This window comes from Hemitrygon akajei, chromosome 13, assembly GCF_048418815.1.
Source record: "Hemitrygon akajei chromosome 13, sHemAka1.3, whole genome shotgun sequence".
Taxonomy (NCBI): Eukaryota; Metazoa; Chordata; class Chondrichthyes; order Myliobatiformes; family Dasyatidae; genus Hemitrygon; species Hemitrygon akajei.
In genome coordinates this window covers 37718705-37741891 of record NC_133136.1, presented here as the reverse complement: position 1 = coordinate 37741891, position 23187 = coordinate 37718705, and the positions used below count along the sequence as shown (strand labels likewise).

Here is a 23187-nt window from a genome sequence, read left to right as displayed (position 1 = left end):
GAGGGGTGGGGACATTATCAGACGTTTGAGAAATTGATGCTCGTGCCATCAGGTTGGAGGCTACCCAGATGCTGTTCCTCCAACCTGAGCGTGGCCTCATCCTGACAGTAGGCGAGGCCATGGATTGACATATCGAAATGGGAAGTGGAATTAAAATGGTGGCCACTGTGAGATCCTGCTTCTTCTGGCAGACGGAGCACAAATACTCAGCTAACCAGTCTCCCAATCTACATGGGTCTCACTGAATGGGAGCACCACAGTATTTGACTCCAACAGACACACAGGTGAAGAGCTGCCTCACCTGGAAAGACTGTTTTGGACCCTGAATGGCAGTGAGGGAGGTGGTGTAGGCGCAGGTGTAGCACTTGTTCCACTTGCAAGGTTAAGAGCCAGGAGGGAGATCAGTGGGGAGGGACAAATGGACAATGGAGTCGCATAGGATCCCTGGGGAAAGCAGGGAGGAGTGAAAGATGTTCTTGGTGGTGGGATCTCGTTAGAGTGGCGGAAGGTCCAGAAAATTATGTGTAGATGCAGAAACTGTTGGGATGGTAGGTAAGGACAAGAGGAGCCCTATACATGGTAGGGTGGCAGGAGGATGGGGTGAGAGCAGATGTGCATGAAATGGAAGAGATGTGGTTGAAGGCAGCATTGATAGTGGAGGAAAAGAAGCCCCTTTCTTTAAAAAAAAAAGGACATCTCCTTCGTTCTGGAATGAAAAGCCTCATTCTGAGAGCAGATGCGGCGGATTGGAGGAATTAAGAAGAGACTGCATTTTTACGTGTAACAGGATGAAAAGAGGTATTGTCCAGATAGCTGTGAGAATCCATGGGTTTATAATAAATATCGGTAGATAAGCTGTCTCCAGAGAGACAGAGATCGAGAAGGGGGTGGGGGTAAGAGGTGTAGGAAATGGACCGGGTAAATTTGATGGCAGGGTAGAAATTGGAGGCAAAGCGGATGAAGTCAACAAGTTCCACATGGATGCAGGAAGCAGTACCAATGCAGTCATTGATTTAATGTGGAAAAGTGGGGGATGGATGCCAGTGTAGGCTTGGAACATAAACTGTTCCACGTAGCCAACAAACAGGCAGGCATAGCTGGGACTCATGCAAGTGCCCACGGCTATCACTTTTGTTTGAAGGAAGTGGGAGGAGCCAAAGGAGAAATTATTAAGAGTAAGGACAAGTTCCACTAGACAGGAGAGGGTGGTGGGGTGGGGGGGAAGATGGAGGCCAAGGAACTCGAAATCATTGAAAAGATCCAGAATGTGTGACGTGTCACCGATGTAGGTAGGAAGAGACTGAACTGGAGGATAAAACAGTTGAGGTATGAAGATATGAGGTCAGTGGGACAGAAACAAGCTGAAACAATGGTTCTACCTGGACAAGCAGGTTTATGGATCTTGGGTAGGAGGTAGAAATGGTAGGTGCAGGGTGCAGGAACTATGAGGTTGGGGGCAGTGGATGGAAGATCCTCAAAGCTAATAAGGTCAATGATGGTGTGGGAAACAACAGCCTTGTGCTCCTTAGTGGGATCCTGTTCGAAGGACAAGTAAGAGGAGGTGTCTGAGAGTTGACGCTGGGCTACTTTAGGCTAGTTGCCAGCACAATTTCAAAGGTCTATGTACAAATCTGGTCACTGGCTTAAATTTATAGAAAGGAGCGCATTGAAATGGTAAATCCATTCATTTTGAGCGACAATTTCTAAACAATAGCAAACGGGTGATACTCATGAGCTCTTAGCAATCAGCACACAAGTTTTCTTGGGCTTTCTAAAGAATTCTTTCCTGTCATCATGAGGAAATCTGGAATGCCTGACAAAAGTGATGTCAAAGTGACTAAGCAGCCAACTGAATTTTGACAAGTGCTAAATGGGAAATTAAATGCTTTGGTTTTTTTCTACATTTTAAGATGTCTTGCAGAGGCCATATGAATGATTGAGAGACATACATGCATGCTATAACTGACACATACAAATTTAAAAACAAAAATTTAAGTCTAAGTTGGCTTTCATACCAAATATTTGGCAAGTAAAACGTAACTGAGTTTGCCTTTTTGTGGTTCAATTCTGATAAAGGTCAATGTCTACATCTTAACTACAGCTCTTCACAGAAGTTTATACAATTTGCTTTGCATTTTAAACACTTCTTTTAAAAATAAAAATACAAAATGATCACACCAGGTTTTTTTAAAGAAAAGAGACATTGAGAGTTTAGAAGAATAAGATGATTAATTAAAAAAAGTATAGAATTCTTCAGGAAGTTGACAGAGTAGATACAAGCTTAGCCATTCCCCTAGCCGAGGTGCCTTGAAGAATGAGTCACAACCTCAAAATAAAGGTCAGCCATTCAAAGAAATGAAAGAAAATTTATTCACCTTTAGAACAGTCGTCGTAGAAACTCCTTCTCAAATTTGGCTATGCGTGCTTAGTCACTGAGTATATCCAAAATAAACTTTTTAAGATATTAAGAGAATAAATGGAAAACATGTTAATGCAAGAAAGTGACACCAATATAAAATCAAGCCAGGTCTTACTAGATGAGAACAGACACAAGGGGCAAATAATCACCTCCTGCTTTTGTGTCTTATGGTCTTAAGAAGAACCTTCATTGTCGGGAAGGTTATGTTAAACTATAAATTATCTTGATCCAAACATGCACCTTCAGGTCTAATATCAGATCTTCCATTCTACATTAAAACTAAAGTTAATTTGTTTAATTAGAAATTTAAATCATTGGTGGTCTTAATGTTGGTACATCCAAGTGTGTGGGTCCCAGAAATCAGGATGAAATAACCAAGGTCCTACAGGAGGTAGCAGGCAAATTTAGAACATAGAATATTACAGTACATTACAGGCCCTTCGGCCCACAATGTTGTGCCGACCCTCAAACCCTGCCTCCCATATAACCCCCCACCTTAAATTCCTCCATATACCTGTCTAGTAGTCTCTTAAATTTCACTAGTGTATCTGCCTCCACCACTGACTCAGGCAGTGCATTCCATGCACCAACCACTCTCTGAGTGAAAAACCTTCCTCTAATATCCCCCTTGAACTTCCCTCCCCTTACCTTAAAGCCATGTCCTCTTGTACTGAGCAGTGGTGCCCTGAGGAAGAGGTGCTGACTGTCCACTATCTATTCCTCTTAATACCTTGTACACCTCTATCATGTCTCCTCTCATCCTCCTTCTCTCCAAAGAGTAAAGCCCTGGCTCCCTTAATCTCTGATCATAATCCATACTCTCTAAACCAGGCAGCATCCTGGTAAATCTCCTTTGTACCCTTTCCAATGTTTCCACATCCTTCCTATTGTGAGGCGACCAGAACTGGACACAGTACTCCAAGTGTGGCCTAACCAGAGTTTGATAGAGCTGCATCATTACATCGCGTCTCTTAAACTCTATCCCTCGACTTATGAAAGCTAACACCCCATAAGCTTTCTTAACTACCCTATCTACCTGTGAGGCAACTTTCAGGGATCTGTGGACAAGTATCCCCAGATCCCTCTGCTCCTCCACACTCCCAAGTATCCTGCCATTTACTTTGTACTCTGCCTTGTAGTTTGTCCTTCCAAAGTGTACCACCTCACACTTCTCCGGGTTGAACTCCATCTGCCAGTTCTCAGCCCACTTCTGCATCCTATCAATGTCTCTCTGAAATCTTCGACAATCTTCTACACTGTCTACAACACCACCAACCTTTGTGTCATCTGCTAACTTGCCAACCCACCCTTCTACCCCCACATCCAGGTCGTTAATAAAAATCGCGAAAAGTAGAGGTCTCAGAACAGATCCTTGTGGGACACCACTAGTCACAACCCTCCAATCTGTATGTACTCCCTCCCCCACGACCCTCTGCCTTCTGTAGACAAGCCAATTCTGAATCCACCTGCCAAACTTCCCTGGATCCCATGCCTTCTGACTTTCTGAATAAGCCTACTGTATGGAACCTTGTCAAATGCCTTACTAAAATCCATGTAGATTTTAGAGTTGACCCATCTTCCCAGATACATTCTGGATAGATGTGAACTGGTTCTATTTGAGATTTAAATCTCATTTAAATTATGAACTCTACCCTAAAATGGGTAAATACTCTGATGACAATGGGATAATCTGCATCCAGCACATCACTCTTTGCCACTTCTGCTAACTACTCCCACCAATAGTCACATTTCCCTCTTGGCTCGCCACCTTTGCCCCCCCCCCCAACAAAAATCACTCCTCATTCCTCCCCAACTACACCAACCCTTCCAACAGTAACATCTATCATTCCTTGTCATCTAGGGACCTGAACACACTAGTCAGAGATTCACATGGACCTCTGTTAAATTGCAGTTAATACTTGCCAAATACTACACCACTGCTCCAATCAGGGGGACCAGGCAGACTGGACGACTGCTTTGCGATGAGTATGCACTCCATTCTCCGTGGCCACCTTCAGCTTCTAGTTACGTCAGCCTAAAACCCTTTTCCATTCTCAAACCCAACCCGTCTGTCCTCAACCTTCTCCGCTGCCATGGTGAAGTTAAATGCAAACCAAAAGGAACAGCATCCTGGATTCCAACTAGTTGGCCTTAAACCCAAAAGGTACAGACATTGAATTTCAACTTCAGGCAACCTGCTCCCTATCTTTCCCACTTCTAGCAGTCCACCTTTGTTATTTCTATCCTGTCCATCACCTACATACCTATCTACCCAACCTATCCTCCCCAATCAGGTTCCATTCACCCATACCACCCTCCATCTATTTGGATCCATTCACTACCTGTCAACCTCCATCTTTTCCCTCCCATCCGCCCACCTGATTCCACTTTCCCATCATCACTGAACCTCATCTGGTTCCACCCATGCGCTACTGACCTCCATGTCTCACCACTTCCTTTATTCAGGATAATCTTCCCTCTACACTCAGTGCTGAGGTAGGATCATGACCATCCCTTCATCTTTACAGATGTTGCCAACCTGCTACATGAGCCACAAGGAAGATCTCCTGATCTAAACTGTTTATGGTAATAGAACAATTTGCTAAGGAATAAAGGAGTCTTGAATAAAATATGGAGGCCAACTGGTAGGGTAAAGACTGTTAGAAAATCTATAAAAAAATGTGCAGATATCAATGAACCACAGTCAGAGTGTTACAGCACAAAAAGAGGACCTTCAATCCATCTAGCCCATGCCTTCTGCTATTCTGTTTAGTCCCAATGACCTTCACCTTGACTATAACCACTTTATCCCACCCTATTAATGTACTTATCCAAACTTCTCTTTTAAGTGTTACAATAGAACCCACAATCATCATTCACATCACAATCTGAGTAAAGTTCCCCCTCAGGCTCCTCTTAAATATTTCACCTTTCAACCTTAACCTATTACCTCTAGTTCCAGTCCCACTTAACCTCAGTTGAAAAAGTCAGATTGCATTTACCCTATCTGTACTCCTCAATCTTGTTTATCGCCATCAAATCTCCCCTCATTCTCCTACACTCCAGGGGAAAAATTCCTAACCCTACTCAACTTTTGCCTAAAACTCAGGTCCTTAAGAACCAACAACATCCTTAAAATTCTCTCTGTGCTCTATCAATCTCAGTGATGTTGTAGGTACTGTAGTTAACCAGAACTGCATACAGTACTCCAAATTCAGACTCACCAACATCATCTACAACTTCAACTCCTGTATTAAATACTTTGATTTATATACAGGCAGTCCCCGGGTTACAAACGAGGTCCATTCTTGAGTCCGTCTTTAAGTCGGATTTGTATGCAAGTCGGAACAGGTACATCTGGTATAGCATCAGTTAGTCAAACGTTTATCTTAGTATATAGTATATATTTTACCTTTCGATGCATATAAACACTTAAGAAACATATGTATTTCAATAATTAAACCACTGCGTTGCTTAGCAATATTTGCAGCTTTCATTGGGGCAGGGCCTTTCACGTGCTCCATTATTCTCACTTTATCCTTTAAAATTGTTCCGATCATTGATTGACTGCAGCCTAACGCTTTTCCAATGACTGATGGCATTTTACCTCTTTCCAATTGCTTTATTATTTCCACTTTATTTTCAATTGCGATCGTTTTCCATCAAGGGAAAGAAAACTGCAGATTCAGCAGCAGCCACGGGCAGCAGATCCTCTGCTCCCCCGGGTCCTAAATTCCACCCACACTGAGCCAAGTTAAATGGGACAAGTAGGGGCGGTGCTGACTGGAAAACGGCGGGGGGGGTGTCAGAGTGAATCTTCCTAAGAAATATTTAAGCCAAATACAAAGTTACACACTCACAATGTTAACAGCAACAACTTAAAATGGCAGACGACGTTCTCCTCCCTCCATTTGTAAGTATGAGTTGTTCATAAGTCGGACATTCGTAACTCGGGGACTGCCTGTACTCCAATGTGTTAAAAAAAAGTCTGTTTATTGCCTTAATTTTGAAGCCATTTTCAAGGCATTATGGATCTGCAGTCCCAGACCCTTCCGTTCTACCACACTCCTCAGTATCTTTCTGTTCACTGAGCAAGTCACACCCTTGTTTGTCGTCATACTTGTCAGCAGTAAATTCCATTGTCAATTTTTTTAAGCTGGTCCAGATCCCACTGCAAACTTTGATAGCCTTCCTTGCTGTTTAGTACTCCTCAAATCTTGGTGCCATCTACAAAATAGCTGATTTAGTATACGTTATCTACATCATTAATATAGATGATAAACAAAGGACTCAGCGCCAATTGCTGCAGCACACTACTGATCGCATAACTATCTACTACTACTTCCTGGCTTCTCACTAAGCCTATGTTCAATCTAATTTACTGTCTAGTGTAACAATGACTCAGCCTAGACAAAAAAAATTGCGTTGTTCCAATGTACTAGCGGCATATATGATTAATGTTCCAGCATTCAAAACCACTCTATGCACTACCTACATATTATGACATGTTTATAACTTACGATTTTGCATATTCTTGATATTGAGGTTGACTGCTTCCACTTCTGTTGTTGACAAGCCGACTGTAGGACAGGCAGATTGCTTGTGAGGAGATGCACTTCCATCACTCTACTGTGTCTTCCTGATGCACATACTACAGATTCCCAACACCATTACAAATACTCTTTCACTTCAAGTGATCACTTGCTAGAGATTCACAAGAGCCAGCGGGCATGTTCCATTTTCACCTCATATTTTCTCCTCACCCCAAGTAATCTTCCCACGATCGAGCTCAGTGTATGTTTCCAGAGTTACTCGTGTAAATGGCATGACCTACCAACTGACCACGGAATTTACGCTGACCTAGCAAGTGGACACTGACATTGGTTACTTTGCCTTCCAGTGAACACATGGAGCATTTGAGAGATGTTATTGTTAGTATTTTCCAATGCCTTGTGATAGAGCAACATCAGAAGAAAGGCAGGGATCACAAAGTTTTTTTTTCCCCTTCAAATTCCAGAACCCAATTGCAAAAGCGAGTTCCAAATGTGTCTCAGGTTAGGAATTGGGGATCGTCACAAATATTCTTCCTATTGTGAATGATTATATAAATTAAATTCTTGTAACTTAAATCTTAAAGTTAAACCAACAGTTGAACAATGGCAAACTGATAGTCATATCCTTATTGACTATGCTAGATTGTACTGCTCAGGTTTAAAAGTGTTACCACTGCTGATATAACAACAAAGAAACATTTCAGTAAAATTATCTCTAAAGGATTCTAGCAAGCTTTAGCAAAATAGCTTTTCAATTCAGTCCCCCATACATCTGTTAAATGCCTTAGGACATTGTTCTGAGTTAATAAATAGAAGCTGTTCTAAATTCACCAAAGCGATGAAAAGGTTGCTATGTATTTTTACTCCAGTAACCATGACCACTATACGAGCATACCCAGAAATGAACTAGAGTAGCAATTCTGAAAGTGTGTTGTAACATGTTGAATTGGGTAAACCATACAGAAAAAAAATAAAAATAGGTTAAAAAGGTCTTAAGTAGAAAGATAAAAGGAAGTACATCAGTGCCAATGTTACAAAATTATCAGATTGAAAATGATGCATCTTAGTTACTGGCAGAAGAGAGGATCTTAAAGCTACTTTGCCAATTTCACTTTGTAAAGAACAGGAAAATGGTGTGGGAAAACAAGGCACGGTGCTGATATGTAGAGGGAAGGAACTAGAGAAAGACTGCAGGAAATAGAACTGCAAGGATTCAGTTTGATAGTTAAATACATGGTTCTCACAACTCTGATTCGGCCAACAGCATTTGAATAGTCCACTAGCCCTATTGATACGGATCTCTAATTATTTACCATCAGAAAAGTCTGCAGCATAGAACATTCCTTAATCAGATCAAATGGATCAGGATGGGGTTGGGCAAGATGACATGCCAGAATCAATCTGAATACATTTCAAAGTTGTGTGCAAAATCTGAACTATTTATTTCAGTACTGTTTCCCCAAAACACCACACACAAAAATACTGTATATGGATGACCAAGCTGTAACTTAGTTATGAAGTACATAGCTTTCTATTCTTTAGATGTTCTCAGGCTCGTAGATTTTCCCCAATTAGTCACAAATTTGGATGCAAACTGATCAGCATGACAGTATTAAGACTTTATAGATCACACAACCTTCTAAATGCTTACATTGTTTGTTCAATTTGGATAACTGAGCTGCTGTGAGCCATGTAAAAGATGATCACCTCCTCTTGGCCTGTAAACCTTGCATGAATTCACATCCTTAGCGTGCAAAGGAAACTCCTTTGATATTTTCTACATAAAAAGAATCTAACAAAATCTAATATATATAAAATTTTGTTAGGATCACTTACATAGAAAATATCAAATTATAGCAACATTGAGATTTGCATTAAGTTCAGACAATTATATTAACTAAACAAAGATAACCATATATTCTTACAAATTTGCTTAAATCTAGTCAGAAATCCCAAAGGAGCCAGAAACAAGATCTCCTAGCCTGTTGTTGCCTAGTGACCACCATACGGTTTACTTTCACTAATCTGCAGCAAATAAACAGTTAGTAATTCTAACATGAATTTCTTATTGTCACCTTCATCTTCGCTAGAACAAGATAAAACTTAAATTTTAAGATCAGCTGAATTATTGCTGAAGGCCCATCAATGTTCTGTTCTTACTTTAAAGTGATAATGCCTGCAACAGCAGTGGCAACCTCAAAAACAGAAGCTAAAAGTGATCCTTTGAGTGTATAAAGAACAATTGTTGAAACTAAAGGTGACTACAGTGCAGATACCAGATTAATCTCTCTGCTACAAGTGTTTGCAATATTTAAGAACTACATATTGCGGGAGTTTGTTTGAATCAACTGTTCCGCTCAAGATTTTATCTGCATCCTAATGATCCAAGAGGTTTTAAGAATATTAAAAAGGCTATGCTTTACATTTCACAATAAAGCCAATAGCACAATTAACAACACTAGCAATCAGTAGGGTGCAAATCACTGAGATTGTTTACATTAGCTAGATTAGGATTTCTTCTAACTTCACAATTAGTTAACTGGTACACATTGAACTCCTCTGAGATTATGGCAAAACTCCCCCTCCCCCCTTCACCATGCCATCTGTTCCAAATTGTGATGTCATTTCCAATCTCATTTCTATTTTGCAGCAGTGTCTTCCCATCTGCTATAATTGACTTTCTTCCCCTCCCAACTAAAGTCCTTAAGTAAATAGCATGCTGTTTACATTTCCCAAATGCACATATTTTGGTCCATAACAGTAGATCACATTTTCATTGCTAATGACTAGCTTCAGAAACAAGAACAGTTTTAGATAGCCACATTAAAAAGATTTTTTGTTTTGGGCAAGCAGTGGGGTGGGGGAGTTTCCTTTGCACGCTAAGGATGTGAATTCATGCAAGGTTTACAGGCCAAGAGGAGGTGATCATCTTTTACATGGCTCACAGCAGCTCAGTTATCCAAACTGAACAAACAATGTAAGCATTTAGAAGATCAATGTCAGCAGTCTGACTCAGCAGCTTACAGCAATAGATCAGCCAATTTCAGTTTTGGTTTGCATGGATTATTTGTGTAATATACAAGTTTACTGGCTTCTTTCCACAGATTAAATTTAATGATCAAAAATCAAAGTTATGATACTGTATCAGAATTTTCTCTAATATTACCCATGGCTTAACACGTGACACTCACTTCAATGTCAAATTTTAGATATCCCAAAACAGCTACACTTGCAACTCAAATAAAATGGACCGTAGTCTGATGCTTTTAAATTCACTAGGACCAGCTGACTGTCAAAATCTTTATGACCTGCCACTCTACAGCTTAATCCAACAGCAAAGAACTTCAAGACATACACACTTGCTTGGCATTATATCATGAAATGAAAACAACAAAGATCAATAAAATAAAATCCATCCTTTCAAAAGGGAACGGCAATATATTTGTGAGAATAAGAGAATCTTGATCAAGCAAAAGCAAATTTTAAATCTGTATAATCATTCTGAAATTTCAACTTTACTCTTAATTTTAAAGATGGTCCAGTAATCCAAATAACTTTAAAATATATGTTTTTGGAAACTTCCAATTGGTTGCCACCAAAGACTCTAGCAAATTTCTACAGATGTACTGTGGAAGTATGACTTGGTGAATGTGACTATGCCTGTGTCACTGCAGGGTGGCGAGACTGCAGGATTGTGAAACATTCTGAGTGTGTCACCTCTGGAATGAAGATCAAAGACCCAGGCAAATCCATCATAGGTAGAACCCTTCCCAACATCAAGGACATCTTCAAAAGTCAGACCTCAGGGAGGCAGCATCTATCATTAAGGACCCTCAACAACAGTACATGCCTCCTTCTCAGTACTGCCATCAGGGAGCTGATGCAGGAACCAGAAGATGCACACTCAATGCTTTCAAAGTTTAAATTAAATTTATTAACGAAGTACATATGTCACCATATACTGCCCTAAGATTCATTTTCTCACAGTCATTCACAGTGGAACAAAGAAATACAATAGAATCAATGAAAAACTACAAAGACTGACAAACAACCAATGTGCAATGAGGAAAAACTGGGCAAATAATAAAATAACAAATAATACTGAAAACATGAGCTGTAGAGTCAGTGAAAGTGCATCCATAGGTTATGGAATCATTCAGCATTGAGGTGGGTTAAGTTATCCACACTAGTTTAGGAGTCCGGTGGCTGAAAGGTAACAATTGTTCCTGAACCTGATAGTGTGGGACCCAAGGCTTCTGTACCTCCTTCCCAATGGCAGTAGCAAGGAGAGAACGTGGCCTGTATTGTGGGGGTCCTTGATGTTGGATGTTGCCTTCTTGCGGCTGTGCTCCTTGTAGATTTTCAGCTTCTTCTCTTCTGCCATCAGATTTCTGAATGGTCCATGAACATTACCTTACTATTCTGCACTTTTTTTAAAATTGTAATTTAGGGATTTTTTTTTTCCAATCTTCTACTGTACTGCTACCACAGACTAATAAATTTCACAGCACATATCAATGATAATAAATCTGATTCTGATATTGCTTAAAAACAGCTTTAAGCTCCTCGGCATCCACATCACCGAGAACCTCATGTGGTCCGTACACACCAGCTGTGTGGCGATAAAGGCACAACAGCGCCTCTTTCACCTCAGACGGTTGAGGAAGTTTGGTATGGCCCCCAAATCCTAAGAACTCTCTACAGCAGCACAATTGAGAGCATCCTGACTGGCTGCATCACTGCCTGGTATGGGAACTGTACCTCCCTGTACAGGATTCTGCAGAGAGTGGTGCAGACAGCCCAATGCATCTGTAGTTATGAACTTCCCACTATTCAGGACGTTTACAAAGACAAGTGTGAAAAAAGGGCCCGAAGGGAACCCGAGTCACCCCAACCCCAATCTATTCCAGCTGCTACCATCCAGGATGTGGTACCGCAGCATAAAAGCCAGGACCAAAGCAAGGACAGCTTCTTCCACCAGGCCATTAGACTGATTAACTCGCACTAATTTGAGTGTATTTCTATGTTACATTGACCGTCTATTTAGATAGATAGATAGATAGATAGATAGATAGATAGATAGATACTTTATTCATCCCCATGGGGAAATTCAACTTTTTTCCAATGTCCCATACACTTGTTGTAGCAAAACTAATTACATACAATACTTAACTCAGTAAAAAAATATGATATACATCTAAATCACTATCTCAAAAAGCATTAATAATAGCTTTTAAAAAGTTCTTAAGTCCTGGCGGTTGAATTGTAAAGCCTAATGGCATTGGGGAGTATTGACCTCTTCATCCTGTCTGAGGAGCATTGCATCGATAGTAACCTGTCGCTGAAACTGCTTCTCTGTCTCTGGATGGTGCTATGAAGAGGATGTTCAGAGTTATCCATAATTGACCGTAGCCTACTCAGCGCCCTTCGCTCAGCTACCGATGTTAAACTCTCCAGTACTTTGCCCACGACAGAGCCCGCCTTCCTTACCAGCTTATTAAGACGTGAGGCGTCCCTCTTCTTAATGCTTCCTCCCCAACACGCCACCACAAAGAAGAGGGCGCTCTCCACAACTGACCTATAGAACATCTTCAGCATCTCACTACAGACATTGAATGACGCCAACCTTCTTAGGAAGTACAGTCGACTCTGTGCCTTCCTGCACAAGGCATCTGTGTTGGCAGTCCAGTCTAGCTTCTCGTCTAACTGTACTCCCAGATACTTGTATCTGTACTGTACTGTAATTTATCATAAATTACTATGATTGCACTTTTAGACGTAACAAATATTTTTACTCATGTATGTGAAGGATGCAAGAAATAAATTAAATTCAAAATGATTGCCTTGTAATCTCTGGATTTCTTAGGATACGGAACTTTTATTGTCAAAATTAAACTATTTATTGATGTTAAACGGATGATAGAAAAATGAAAAGCAATTGTTCATTCATCTGCTAGACTTGCCCACTTAACAATAATGGGAGTTTTTTTTTAAATAATGAAAGAACCTCAAAATGAACCTTAATGATCCTGATTCAAACATCTAGGAACAGCAATTCCACCCATTCTCCTCTCCAAAGTTTCATCTGAAATATTGATTTTAAGTCTTTATGCAGTTAACCAAATTCTAAAATACAGCAAAATAATCCATCGGCTTTTTCTGGCATTTCAGTAGTACTAGCTTCGAGCTTTACTGAATCTTACTCTTGTTAGCATCCCTAAAAACATTTCACTTTACAAAAACAACACGAGTCAATCTGCAGATGCTGGAAATAATTAAAAAAACACAAAATGCTGGCAGAACTCAGCAGGCCAGACAGCATCTATGGGAGGAGGTAGTGACGACGTTTTGACCCGAAACGTCGTCACTACCTCCTCCCATAATTGCTGTCTGGCCTGCTGAGTTCTGCCAGCATTTTGTGTTTTTCACTTTACAAAAACATTAGTTTGCAGCTACATCTCCAAACTTCTCCTGAACCTGTATTTACATAGTGCCTCTGACTGAAAATATTCTGATACATACATGGAACAGTACACAGGAACAGGCTCTTCAGCCCACAATGCTGTGCCAAACTTCTGGTATTAGTAATCAAATTCCCACTAAACTAATCCTTTCTGCCTAGAGAATTGCTACTTTCTTCCATGTCATGTTTTCATGTGCCTATGACAAGTCTGCTGAACACCCCTATCACTTTTGCATCCACCACCATACCTGGCAGTGCTTTCCAGGCACCTACAAAACTGCCCAGTTTATTTTCTTTGAACTTAACCCTTTCATCTAAAATGCATGCTGCCCTCTGGTATTAGGCATTTCAGCCCCAGGAGAAAATATACTGGCTGTCTACTCTGTCTACACCTCTCATAACCTCTATGAGATCTCCCCCAAAAGGAAATAACTCAAATTTGTCCAACCTCTCAATAGAGCACATGCCTTCAATTTTGGGCAGATAAATCTCTTCTGCATACACTCCAAAGCCTCAACGTTCTTTCAATAATGGGACGAGCAGCACCAAATCCAATAATCTAGAGGCAGCCTAACTACTTTTGCAAAGCTGCAATATAACTCATCAATTCAGTTTCTTGATGAAAGGCATATGCTTTTTTTTAAACCACACTGTCAACCTGTGTAGCTACTTTCAGGGAGGTATGAACATGGTGCCCAAGATCCCTCTGCTTGGCAACATTAAGGATCTTGCCATTAATAGTGTACATTTTTAAATCTTTACATTTGATCTCCCAAAATACAACATCTCACATTTGGCTGGGTTAAAATTCATCTGCCATTTCTGCAACCAATCTTTTCCTTGCTGTATCATCTGGCAATTTTCTACAGCATCTACACCACCAATCTCCATATCATCTGAAAACTTACTAACTCACCCATCCAGATTGCTTATATACAAACAACAGTGACTGTGTGGAAAATTATACAACCATAACAATAGTACCAAGTACCACCTTTTACTGTATTAACATATAGAGGACACCTCAAAAGGGAAACATACCTGCATAATCACTGACATGGACAAATGAGGCAGTCATTTGACAAGTTATTACACAACGCTGCTATTAAAAGATCCAGAAATTCCTTTGTAAGGGAATGATTTTCACATTGCAATGAACCTCGAGTAGATTCTAGGTTGACAAAACAACTGAATTCAATAAGCTTTTACAGCATGTTCAGAGAATATTTATAATATCAGAACTCAATAATCTCTTTGCCTTGAGATCACCCATCACAGACGATATGCCCAAGGCTCGACAAACCACAAAAACCAGATCTTGAAACGTTAGCACCCTACCTAGTTGTTTGTTTTTTTTTTGTTTTGTTTTTAAATCGCTTCTCAAAAAGTTGCAAAACTTCAGCACACGATTTGACTGGGATAAGTGCAACCATCAATTTGACTGACAGATGATCAACATGCTCAAGTTTACAAAGAAAATTGCATACATGGTACATGATGTACCATATTCTACAAGGGCTCGAAGTAGTGATACATCTACAACATTGACTAACTTGGTACCATTTAAATTACTATAATCACATAAATCTGAATACAAGTCAAAATATTAGGAAAGGTGTTACGCTAACATTGTGTAATGTGCAAAACGATAATTGTGTACGTACCTTTCTGTACGTGAATAATATCAGGAAAGTTGGTCAGATGTCCCTGGTAAAGCGTTAGTAAGTCCACAATGGGGTCGATATCTTGTTTAGGCTGTTCTGCAAAAAGCTCTCCGATAGCATCGTACACGTCTCCAGTAAATGCGATGGCACGATTGAGTCCAACCGAGAAGGACTGCTGGTCCATCTCGAAAGCCTGGCTGAGCAATCGGAAAGAGGTGCCAACTTTCTGGTATTCTTTTTTGAAGCCCACTACCTGCTTCCTGGCAAATTCATTGGCAGTGTGACTGAGCTGGAACACGCTCTCGTCCATTCTCTTGGTGAACGCTTTGAAACCGTCCACCCTGCTCTCCACCTCCTGCAGGTCCAGAGGGGTGGGCGGGGTGCTGAGAGTCAGGAAGAAGTTGGCACCCACCATGTCGTCCTTTTCGGCTTTGCGCTTGCCCTGCTTCCAAGCCTTCTCGTCGTTACAGGTGAGGAAGTGCTGGAAGACGTCGCAACGTGCGAGCACCGGGTGGCTCGTCATGTGGTTCATCCACAGGATCAATCCCTTCTTGCGCTTGGAGATGAAGTCTTCCTCGAAGCGGCCCGTGGCTTGCTTCTCAGGGATGTGAGGCACCGAGATAACAGGGAACTTCTCCACCAAGCGCCCGTACAGCCAGTCGAAGTGCTTGTAGCGCCGGTTAACCTGGCTCTGGGTGTGGCTGGGTACCAGACGGTAAGAGATGTAGCTCTTGATGCCCTTGAACTTGGTCTGCTTGGTGGGCTCGTCGATGGAGCAGGAGAACGGGTAGGGGTTCTCCTGCCACTCGGGGCCGTGCGAGCCCAGCACCACGCAGATCTTGTCGCCGTCCTTGACGAAGCCAGCCGCCTCACCCAGGATGAACGCCTCGCCGCCCGACTTGACGAAGGTGGAGAAGCGGTTGAGGTTCCTGCCGACTGTGGCCGTGCTCTTGGAGGAGGCAGTCGACGAGACGGAGCCCGAGGCGGCCCGGCCACCCGAGCCCACGCTCACTTTATAGCGGCCGGTCCCATCGAAATCAGAGTAGCCGCCCCCGCCTCCCCCCATCCCGACCGCCGGCAGCGGCTCATCCGCCACCGTCGAGTTGTCGTCCCAGTCATCGTCCCAGTCGTCGTCGTCCCCGCTGCCCGACGGCTGTTGCTGAAGCCCCCCGAGGCCGCCGACGCCGACCCCGACCCCCGGCTGCACCAGCGGGGACGGGCAGAAGGTGCTGACGACCGGGCAGGCGGGCAGCTGGAAATTGCCGGGGGGCTGGGCCTGGGGCGGCACCACCATTGCTGCCGGAGGGTCATAGCCGCCGCCGCCGGGCACGTTGGCGTAACGGGAGGCGGGAGGCTCGGCGTCGCCGCCGCCACCCCGCAGGATCTGCACGTACGAGGCCGGGAAGAGGCCCCGCTCGCCGCGGCTGTTGGCCCCTTCCAGCCAGCCCTCGATGTCGTGCTCGCTGTAGACGGTCAGCACCTCATCCTCCCGCACCGAGATCTCGCCCACGTTCTCGCTCTGGAAATCGTACAGAGCCCGAGCCTGGAGCGCCATCGCCCTCCGCCGACACCCGGCTCTGCAGTCCCGCGGGGAGCGCCCTCCCTCCTCTTTCTCCCGGACCCCTACCTTACCCACGCCCCACGCTCGCCCTCTCCCTCACTGGAGCTGCGGGCGGAGAGGCTGCGTGGGGCGGCTTGCACTTTTCCCCCCGCTGTTCGCCGATTTGTTTGCTCTCTCCAGCAAGCTGTTGCTTTAGTCACAGATTCACATAAATCCTGCGAGGCAAACAGAGAAACAAGTCCCAGATGGATTCGGGGTACCAAAAGAGAAGTCCTGACGGCGAAAATTGACCAGGAACACCGGGGATATTTTCTTTTAGCAGTAAACTTCCAACTGCAAACCTCGGGAGCCGCTCGTCTGTGTGAGTGAGTTGACTGACTGACTGCCCCAGTCAGAGAAAAAACACACGTAACCAGTCTGTGTAAGCGAGCTCCGACAGCAGGGGCAGGGCAAGAGAGCAACTCCCTCAGTAGGTTAGGTACAACGTAACGAGCACCAACCCATTCATCACTGAGCATACTAATTAATGCACTATTTTAGTCCCCACGTGTTACTTAATATGGCTATATTTTTAATACGGTTCTTCCGACTTCGGTATAACTTATTCTCATGTTAGTGGAAGTTTCCCCTTGGCTTCATCATAATGGGGTTTGAAGTGGTCTCATTATTTCAGAGTAAGTAAATATGTGATTAGTAATAATTCATTATTTTAATTGTTGAAATGCTTGTATCGTCTGCTTTTTATATGCATGCATAATTATAATTACCGGCAGCAATGGATAACAATACAGTATATTAAGAGTAGAGCTTATGATTTAAAGGATGGCTTTATACTGGAGCACATGAAGGGATATTAAAAAGGAAGACCCAGAGCTTGATCAAATCATCAAGTTTTAATGAGTGAGAGGAGACTGCAGATGCTGAAATCCGGGGAAACACACAAAATGCTGAAAGAACTTAGCAGATCAGCCTGACGATTATGGAGGGAAATGGGCAGTTGACGTTTCAGGTTGAAACTCTTCATCTACACTGAAAAATAAAGGGGAAATAGCCTTTATAAAATAGTGGAAGAAAGGCGGTGGAGGAAATCAGTGGTTCACCAGCAGTTGTGTGTGGTGTGTGGGGGGGGGGGGTAAATTATCGATTTACCTTGGGTCTGAGTCCCGCATCAGGACTGCAGGTTGAAGAGGGAGTTGGCCAGAGGAGATTAGTGGATTGAGGAATGGTGAAAGATGAGAGGCGGTCTGTACCAGAGAGGGGAAGGGAGAGGCAGGTGAGTAGTAGATAGAGACAAACAGAGAGAGGGGGAAAATGAGGTGAAGGAGAAACCTTAATGATTGCATTAAAGAAGTAAAATGAGACAAAGGTTTAAAGAGAGCATGGTTAGAGCTTAGGACCTTGAGCAACTATTTAAAGAAGAATTCTAATTATGGATTCTCCGAAATGTAGACTGGAGGAGCATGGTTGATTCAGAGTGCTGTGTAACTGGAGGATATTAGAAGAAATGGAGCCAGTGAGCTATATGGATATTTGAAAGCAGACAAAATATGGAGGCCATTATCAATCAGTGAGCTTCGGTGTAATAGGACTTAATGTGAGTTAGGATACAGCTAACAGAATTTCAGATGAAGAGGAAGGTCTATTTTCCTGCATGATCCTCATATCCACTGAAATAAAATACCCTCTGAAAGTCATTAAACCTTCATAAATTTCCAATATATATAAATTTCAAAGAATTGCAAATCTCTGAGCAAAGACTTCATTTTCCCACCTTGCTCCAAAATAGTCCTTACTTTCCAACTGTTTCTCTAGTTTTGGATTCAAAGTCCTGTCACGGGTAGAGTGGTGAAGAAGCCTTTTGGCACACTGGCCTTCAGGGCAATAAGTATAAAAGCTGGGAAGTCATGGTGCAGCTGTGCAAGACACTGGTGCGGCCACACTGGGAGTATTGTGTTGCACTACTAGAGGATGTAGGTTTAAGGTGAAAGGGAAAATATTTAATAGGAACTTGAGGGATTAATTACAAAGGGGGGAATGAACTGCCAGAGAATGTGGTTGAGGCAGGTGCAATAATAACTTCCAAAAACATAGTTGGATAGGAACATACATGGAAAATGTTTAGAAAATTATGGGCCAAATGCGAGTAAATGAGATTAAATTGGATGAAGCATTTCGGTCAGCATGGACCAGTTGGTCTGAAGGGCCTGATTGTGTGTTGTATTCTTCTATGTCCTGCCCCACTACCTTGTCACACTCTTATCAGCTTCAGTGTATACAGTCTCGTAGTTATTCTTTCCTCAAGGGCAACCTTACCATTCCAATAAATGTGGGTAAGTGTAAGGTCATAAAAGGCAGACTAAATGGCAAAAGGCTGTGGCTGAGAAAAATACCGAGGGATCTGAGTTTTCTGGTGCACAAAATGCAAGGGTTAGTAGACACATGCAACAAGTGTTTAGGAAAATAAGGAGCATATTGGCCTTTTAACTAGAGGACTGGAATTTAGAAATAGGGAATCATTGCTATATTATTACAGGATAATGGTGAGGCTATATCTCGAGTACTGTACATGGTCTTGCTATCTTTAAGAAAGGATATGCTGGTATTAGAGGCAGCCCAAAAGGGATTCATTTGACTTATTGAAATTTGACTATTCAAATTAGACATGCTGTACATTCTCTGAAGTTTGGAAGAATGAATGACAGGTGATCTTATTGAAACCAAGATGATTCCAAGCAGGCAGATTTTTAGATGTTTCCACCAGTGGGAGAATTTTATGCAAGGGCCATGGTTACAAGATTTGGGGCAATCTTAAAACTGAGATGTGGGAACATTTTCTTGGAGAGTATCATGAATATCTGGAATGCTATATCCTGGAGAGCAATGAAGATTTGACATGCATTTTACTAATTCCCTAATTTCCCTTTTGCGCTCTGTGGATTAGTGGCATGAGTGCTCTGTGGCACCTGGATGGACCCATATAATTGATTTCAACATCTGGTCCTGTGAAGTCCTGCTTTATATGGGCAGTTAGGTAAAATGCATTTCATTCTTCATTAGCTGACAGTGTGTGTCAGTTGTGCAATGTACATTTGAGGGGGTTAGCACTGTACAAGATTTTATTAGAACATATGTTGGGTATGAGTCCTGATTATTTGAGATAGTTGCAGGTGAATGACTGCAAGGGTGTGGTTCCTTGAGTAATGTGCATAGTTTGTGACGTAGATCATGGAAATGGCATTTTAGGAATGTGCATAAATCTTAAATTTGCCTATGAGCAAATTTAACCCCACTGTCTATCCACTGTGAAGTCAGGACAATTGTCATTCTCTCAACTACCTTCAGCATTTGGAAAACCTGGAATTGTGATGCAAATTCTTGACCCCCTTCTGAGGCAGAATTGGTACCAGAACACAGACCAGCACCTCCTGCAACCACAATACACTTCACCAGGAGAGGTGCTAGCTTGTTTTAACCGCTGTAGGCTAGTTTCATTTATTTTAGCTACTAATGAAATCAGGGTCCCTACTGAAGCAAAAAGTCAATGAACACAGATCAAGCTCTACAACAATCATAAATGAGCCAGCAGCAGCCGTTGGTGTGATCCCAAAAAAGTCGGTGGGAAAAGATTAACAAGGCATTGCACTGATTTCGCCCATTTCTGGAGTTTTCCCAGTTTAGATCCCAGTTTATCTGAGACATTATACCAATTTATTAGTGAAGACTTCCTGTATCACATGGTTGTTAAGAGTGTGTAATCTGAATGTCATTCTGTTGTACAGAATTGCCCATTAATTAAAAGTAAATCATTTGTTAGTTAAGGTGACTATCAAATGAAAATGTGAATTAACTTTTATTGTTATGTTGTATTCTGATGTTTCTTGCTTTTGGAACATGTGAGGAATCCGGAGCACACAAGGAAACCCACATGAATCACAGAGATGAATGCAAACACCACACTGATAGCACCAAAGTCAGGGTCAAACTGGAGTCATGGAGCTGTGGGTTAGTTGGTCTAATAGTTGTGCCATCACGCTAGCCCAAAGCCACGTGGTTCTAAGATTCTGTAATGACTGTGTCACTGAGCTTCTGAATTACAACAGAATTTCCCGATGTCACTGACCATTTCTGTGCTACTTCTACTTGCTCACTTCATTACTTGGGACAAAATCTTTAAGTTGAGGAGCAATTTTTTCCCTATTTTGTCAACAGATTATCAGCGTCAGAAGAATCAAGGGTCCACTTATAATAAAGAAAATATCGATGTAAAAACTACTGACCATAAGACAAAGGAGCAGAAGTCGACCATTCGGCCCATCGAGTCTGCTCTGCCATTTCATCATGAGCTGATCCAATCTCCCCTTTAGTCGCATTCTCCCGCCTTCTCACCATAACCTTTGATGCCCTGACTACTCAGATACCTATCAATCTCTGCATTAAATATACCCAATGACTTGGCCTCCACTGCTGCCCGTGGCAACAATTCCATAGATTCACCACCCTCTGGCTAAAAAAATTTTTTCGCATCTATGTTCCGAATGGGTGCCCTGCAATCCTCAAGTCATGTCCTCCCGTACTAGACTCCCCCACCATGTGAAACAACTTTGCCACATCCACTCTGTCCATGCCTTTCAACATTCAAAATGTTTCTATGAGGTCCCCCCTCATTCTTCTAATCTCCAAGGAGTACAGTCCAAGAGCGGTCAAACGTTCCTCATATGTTAACCCTCTCATTCCTGGAATCATTCTAGTGAATCTTCTCTAAACCCTCTTCAATGTCAGCACATACTTTCTTAAATAAGGAGCCCAACCTGATAATCACAAAGATCTACATTCCAGAGTTTTGAAAAATGCAGTATGTCTACAGAGATAGTAGATGGTTAGGTTACCAACGTCCAAAATTCCCTACATTACACACAGTACAGGACAGGCCCTTTGGCCCACAATTTTGTGCCAAATCAATTAAATTAGTAATCAAATGGCCAACACGAGTAATCTCTTCTGCATGCACAATGCCCATATCCTTTCATTTTCTTCAAATTCATGTCCCTAGCTAAATGTCTCTTAAAAGTCTCTAACGTTCCTCCCTCTACCGCAGTGAATTCCGGGTACCCACCACTCTCTGTGTATAAAACAAACAAACCTGCCCTCAGATTTCCTTTGAAATTATCCTTTTCACCTTAAATACATGCTGTCTGGTATTAGACATTTCAAGCCTTGGAAAAATATATTGTCTATCTATGCCTTTCATAATCTTGTAAATCTCCATTAGATCTCCCCTCAGCTTCCACCTCTCCAGAAAAAACAACCTCTTGTTATAGCACATGCTCTCTAATCCGGCAGCATCCTGGTAAATCTCTTCTGTACCCTCTCCAAAGCCTTGACATGGGGCAACCAGAACTGTGCGCAATACTCCAGATGCAGCCTAACTAGAGTTTTATAACACTGCAATATAACTTTCTGACTTTTAAACGTAATGCCTCAACTAATAAACGCAAGCATACTATATGCCTTCTTAATGACCCTATCTGTGTAGTCATTTTCAAGGACTAATGAACTTGGACCCCAAGATCCCTCTACTCATCAACACTGTTAAGGATCTTGCCCTTAACAGTGTACTGTCTCTTTGCATTTGACCTACCAAGGTGCAACACTTCACTTTTGGCCGGGTTAAACCCCATCTACCATTTCTCCACCCATATCTGCAGCTGGTCTATATCCCATTGTACTCTTTGCCAGTCTTCTGCACTATCCACAACACCACCAATCTTCATATCATTTGTATTTTTATCCATGTGATCACCAACAACAGAGGTCCCAGTGTGGAACAAGATTAAGCACAGATCTCCAGCTAGAATGAGTCCCATTGACCACACCCCTCTGTCTTCTATAAGCAACCCAGTTCTGAATCTGAATGGTCAAGTCACCTTCGATCCATGCATTGTAATCTTCAGGGTGAGCCCATGAGGGACCTTGTCAAACGCCTTACTGAAATCCAAGTAGACAATGTCTACAGCTCTACCTTAATTAATCACCATCATCACCTCATCAAAAAACTCAATCAAGTTATTAAGACATGACTGGCCCCAACAATGACACTCACTAGTCTATAGTTTACATTATATCCCTGATTCTTGAATAATGGAATACTATTAGCTACTTGCCAGTCCCAGCAATCTCTTATCTTGCCCCTCTCAATAATCTATCAGAACATCCCATCAGGCCTTGGGGACTCATCCACCCTGATGCTCTTTAAGAGGCCCAACACTACCTCTTCCTTTACTTTGGAATGCCCCAGCTTATTAATACTCTCGATACTGATCATCTTATCCAAGTATGCAGGTGATTATGTAAAAGATTGACTGAGAACACGAGATGAAGGAGCAGTCAGAATCCCAGCTATAATACAGAAAATGCACACGCCACAAACTCCTTATACCTACACAGCTGTTCCAGAACGCTGTCATCTACCTGGTAATGTGGAAAACTTTCCACGTATGTCTCAATCACAAAAAGCAGGACTAATCTAA

At 42.2% G+C, this 23187-nt stretch overlaps 1 protein-coding gene across 1 annotated transcript in view; it reads right to left on the bottom strand.

Annotated features, from left to right (window-relative positions):
* LOC140737774 (sorting nexin-18-like) overlaps nucleotides 1–17121 on the bottom strand; it is a 33760-nt gene extending 16639 nt beyond the window's left edge. Inside the window, exon 1 of the mRNA XM_073064406.1 lies at nucleotides 15100–17121. Within this exon, the coding sequence (XP_072920507.1) occupies nucleotides 15100–16654 (1555 nt within the window). The 5' untranslated portion in view covers nucleotides 16655–17121. The remainder of the gene's footprint in view (nucleotides 1–15099) is intronic.
* Between the last annotated feature and the right edge of the window lie 6066 nt (nucleotides 17122–23187).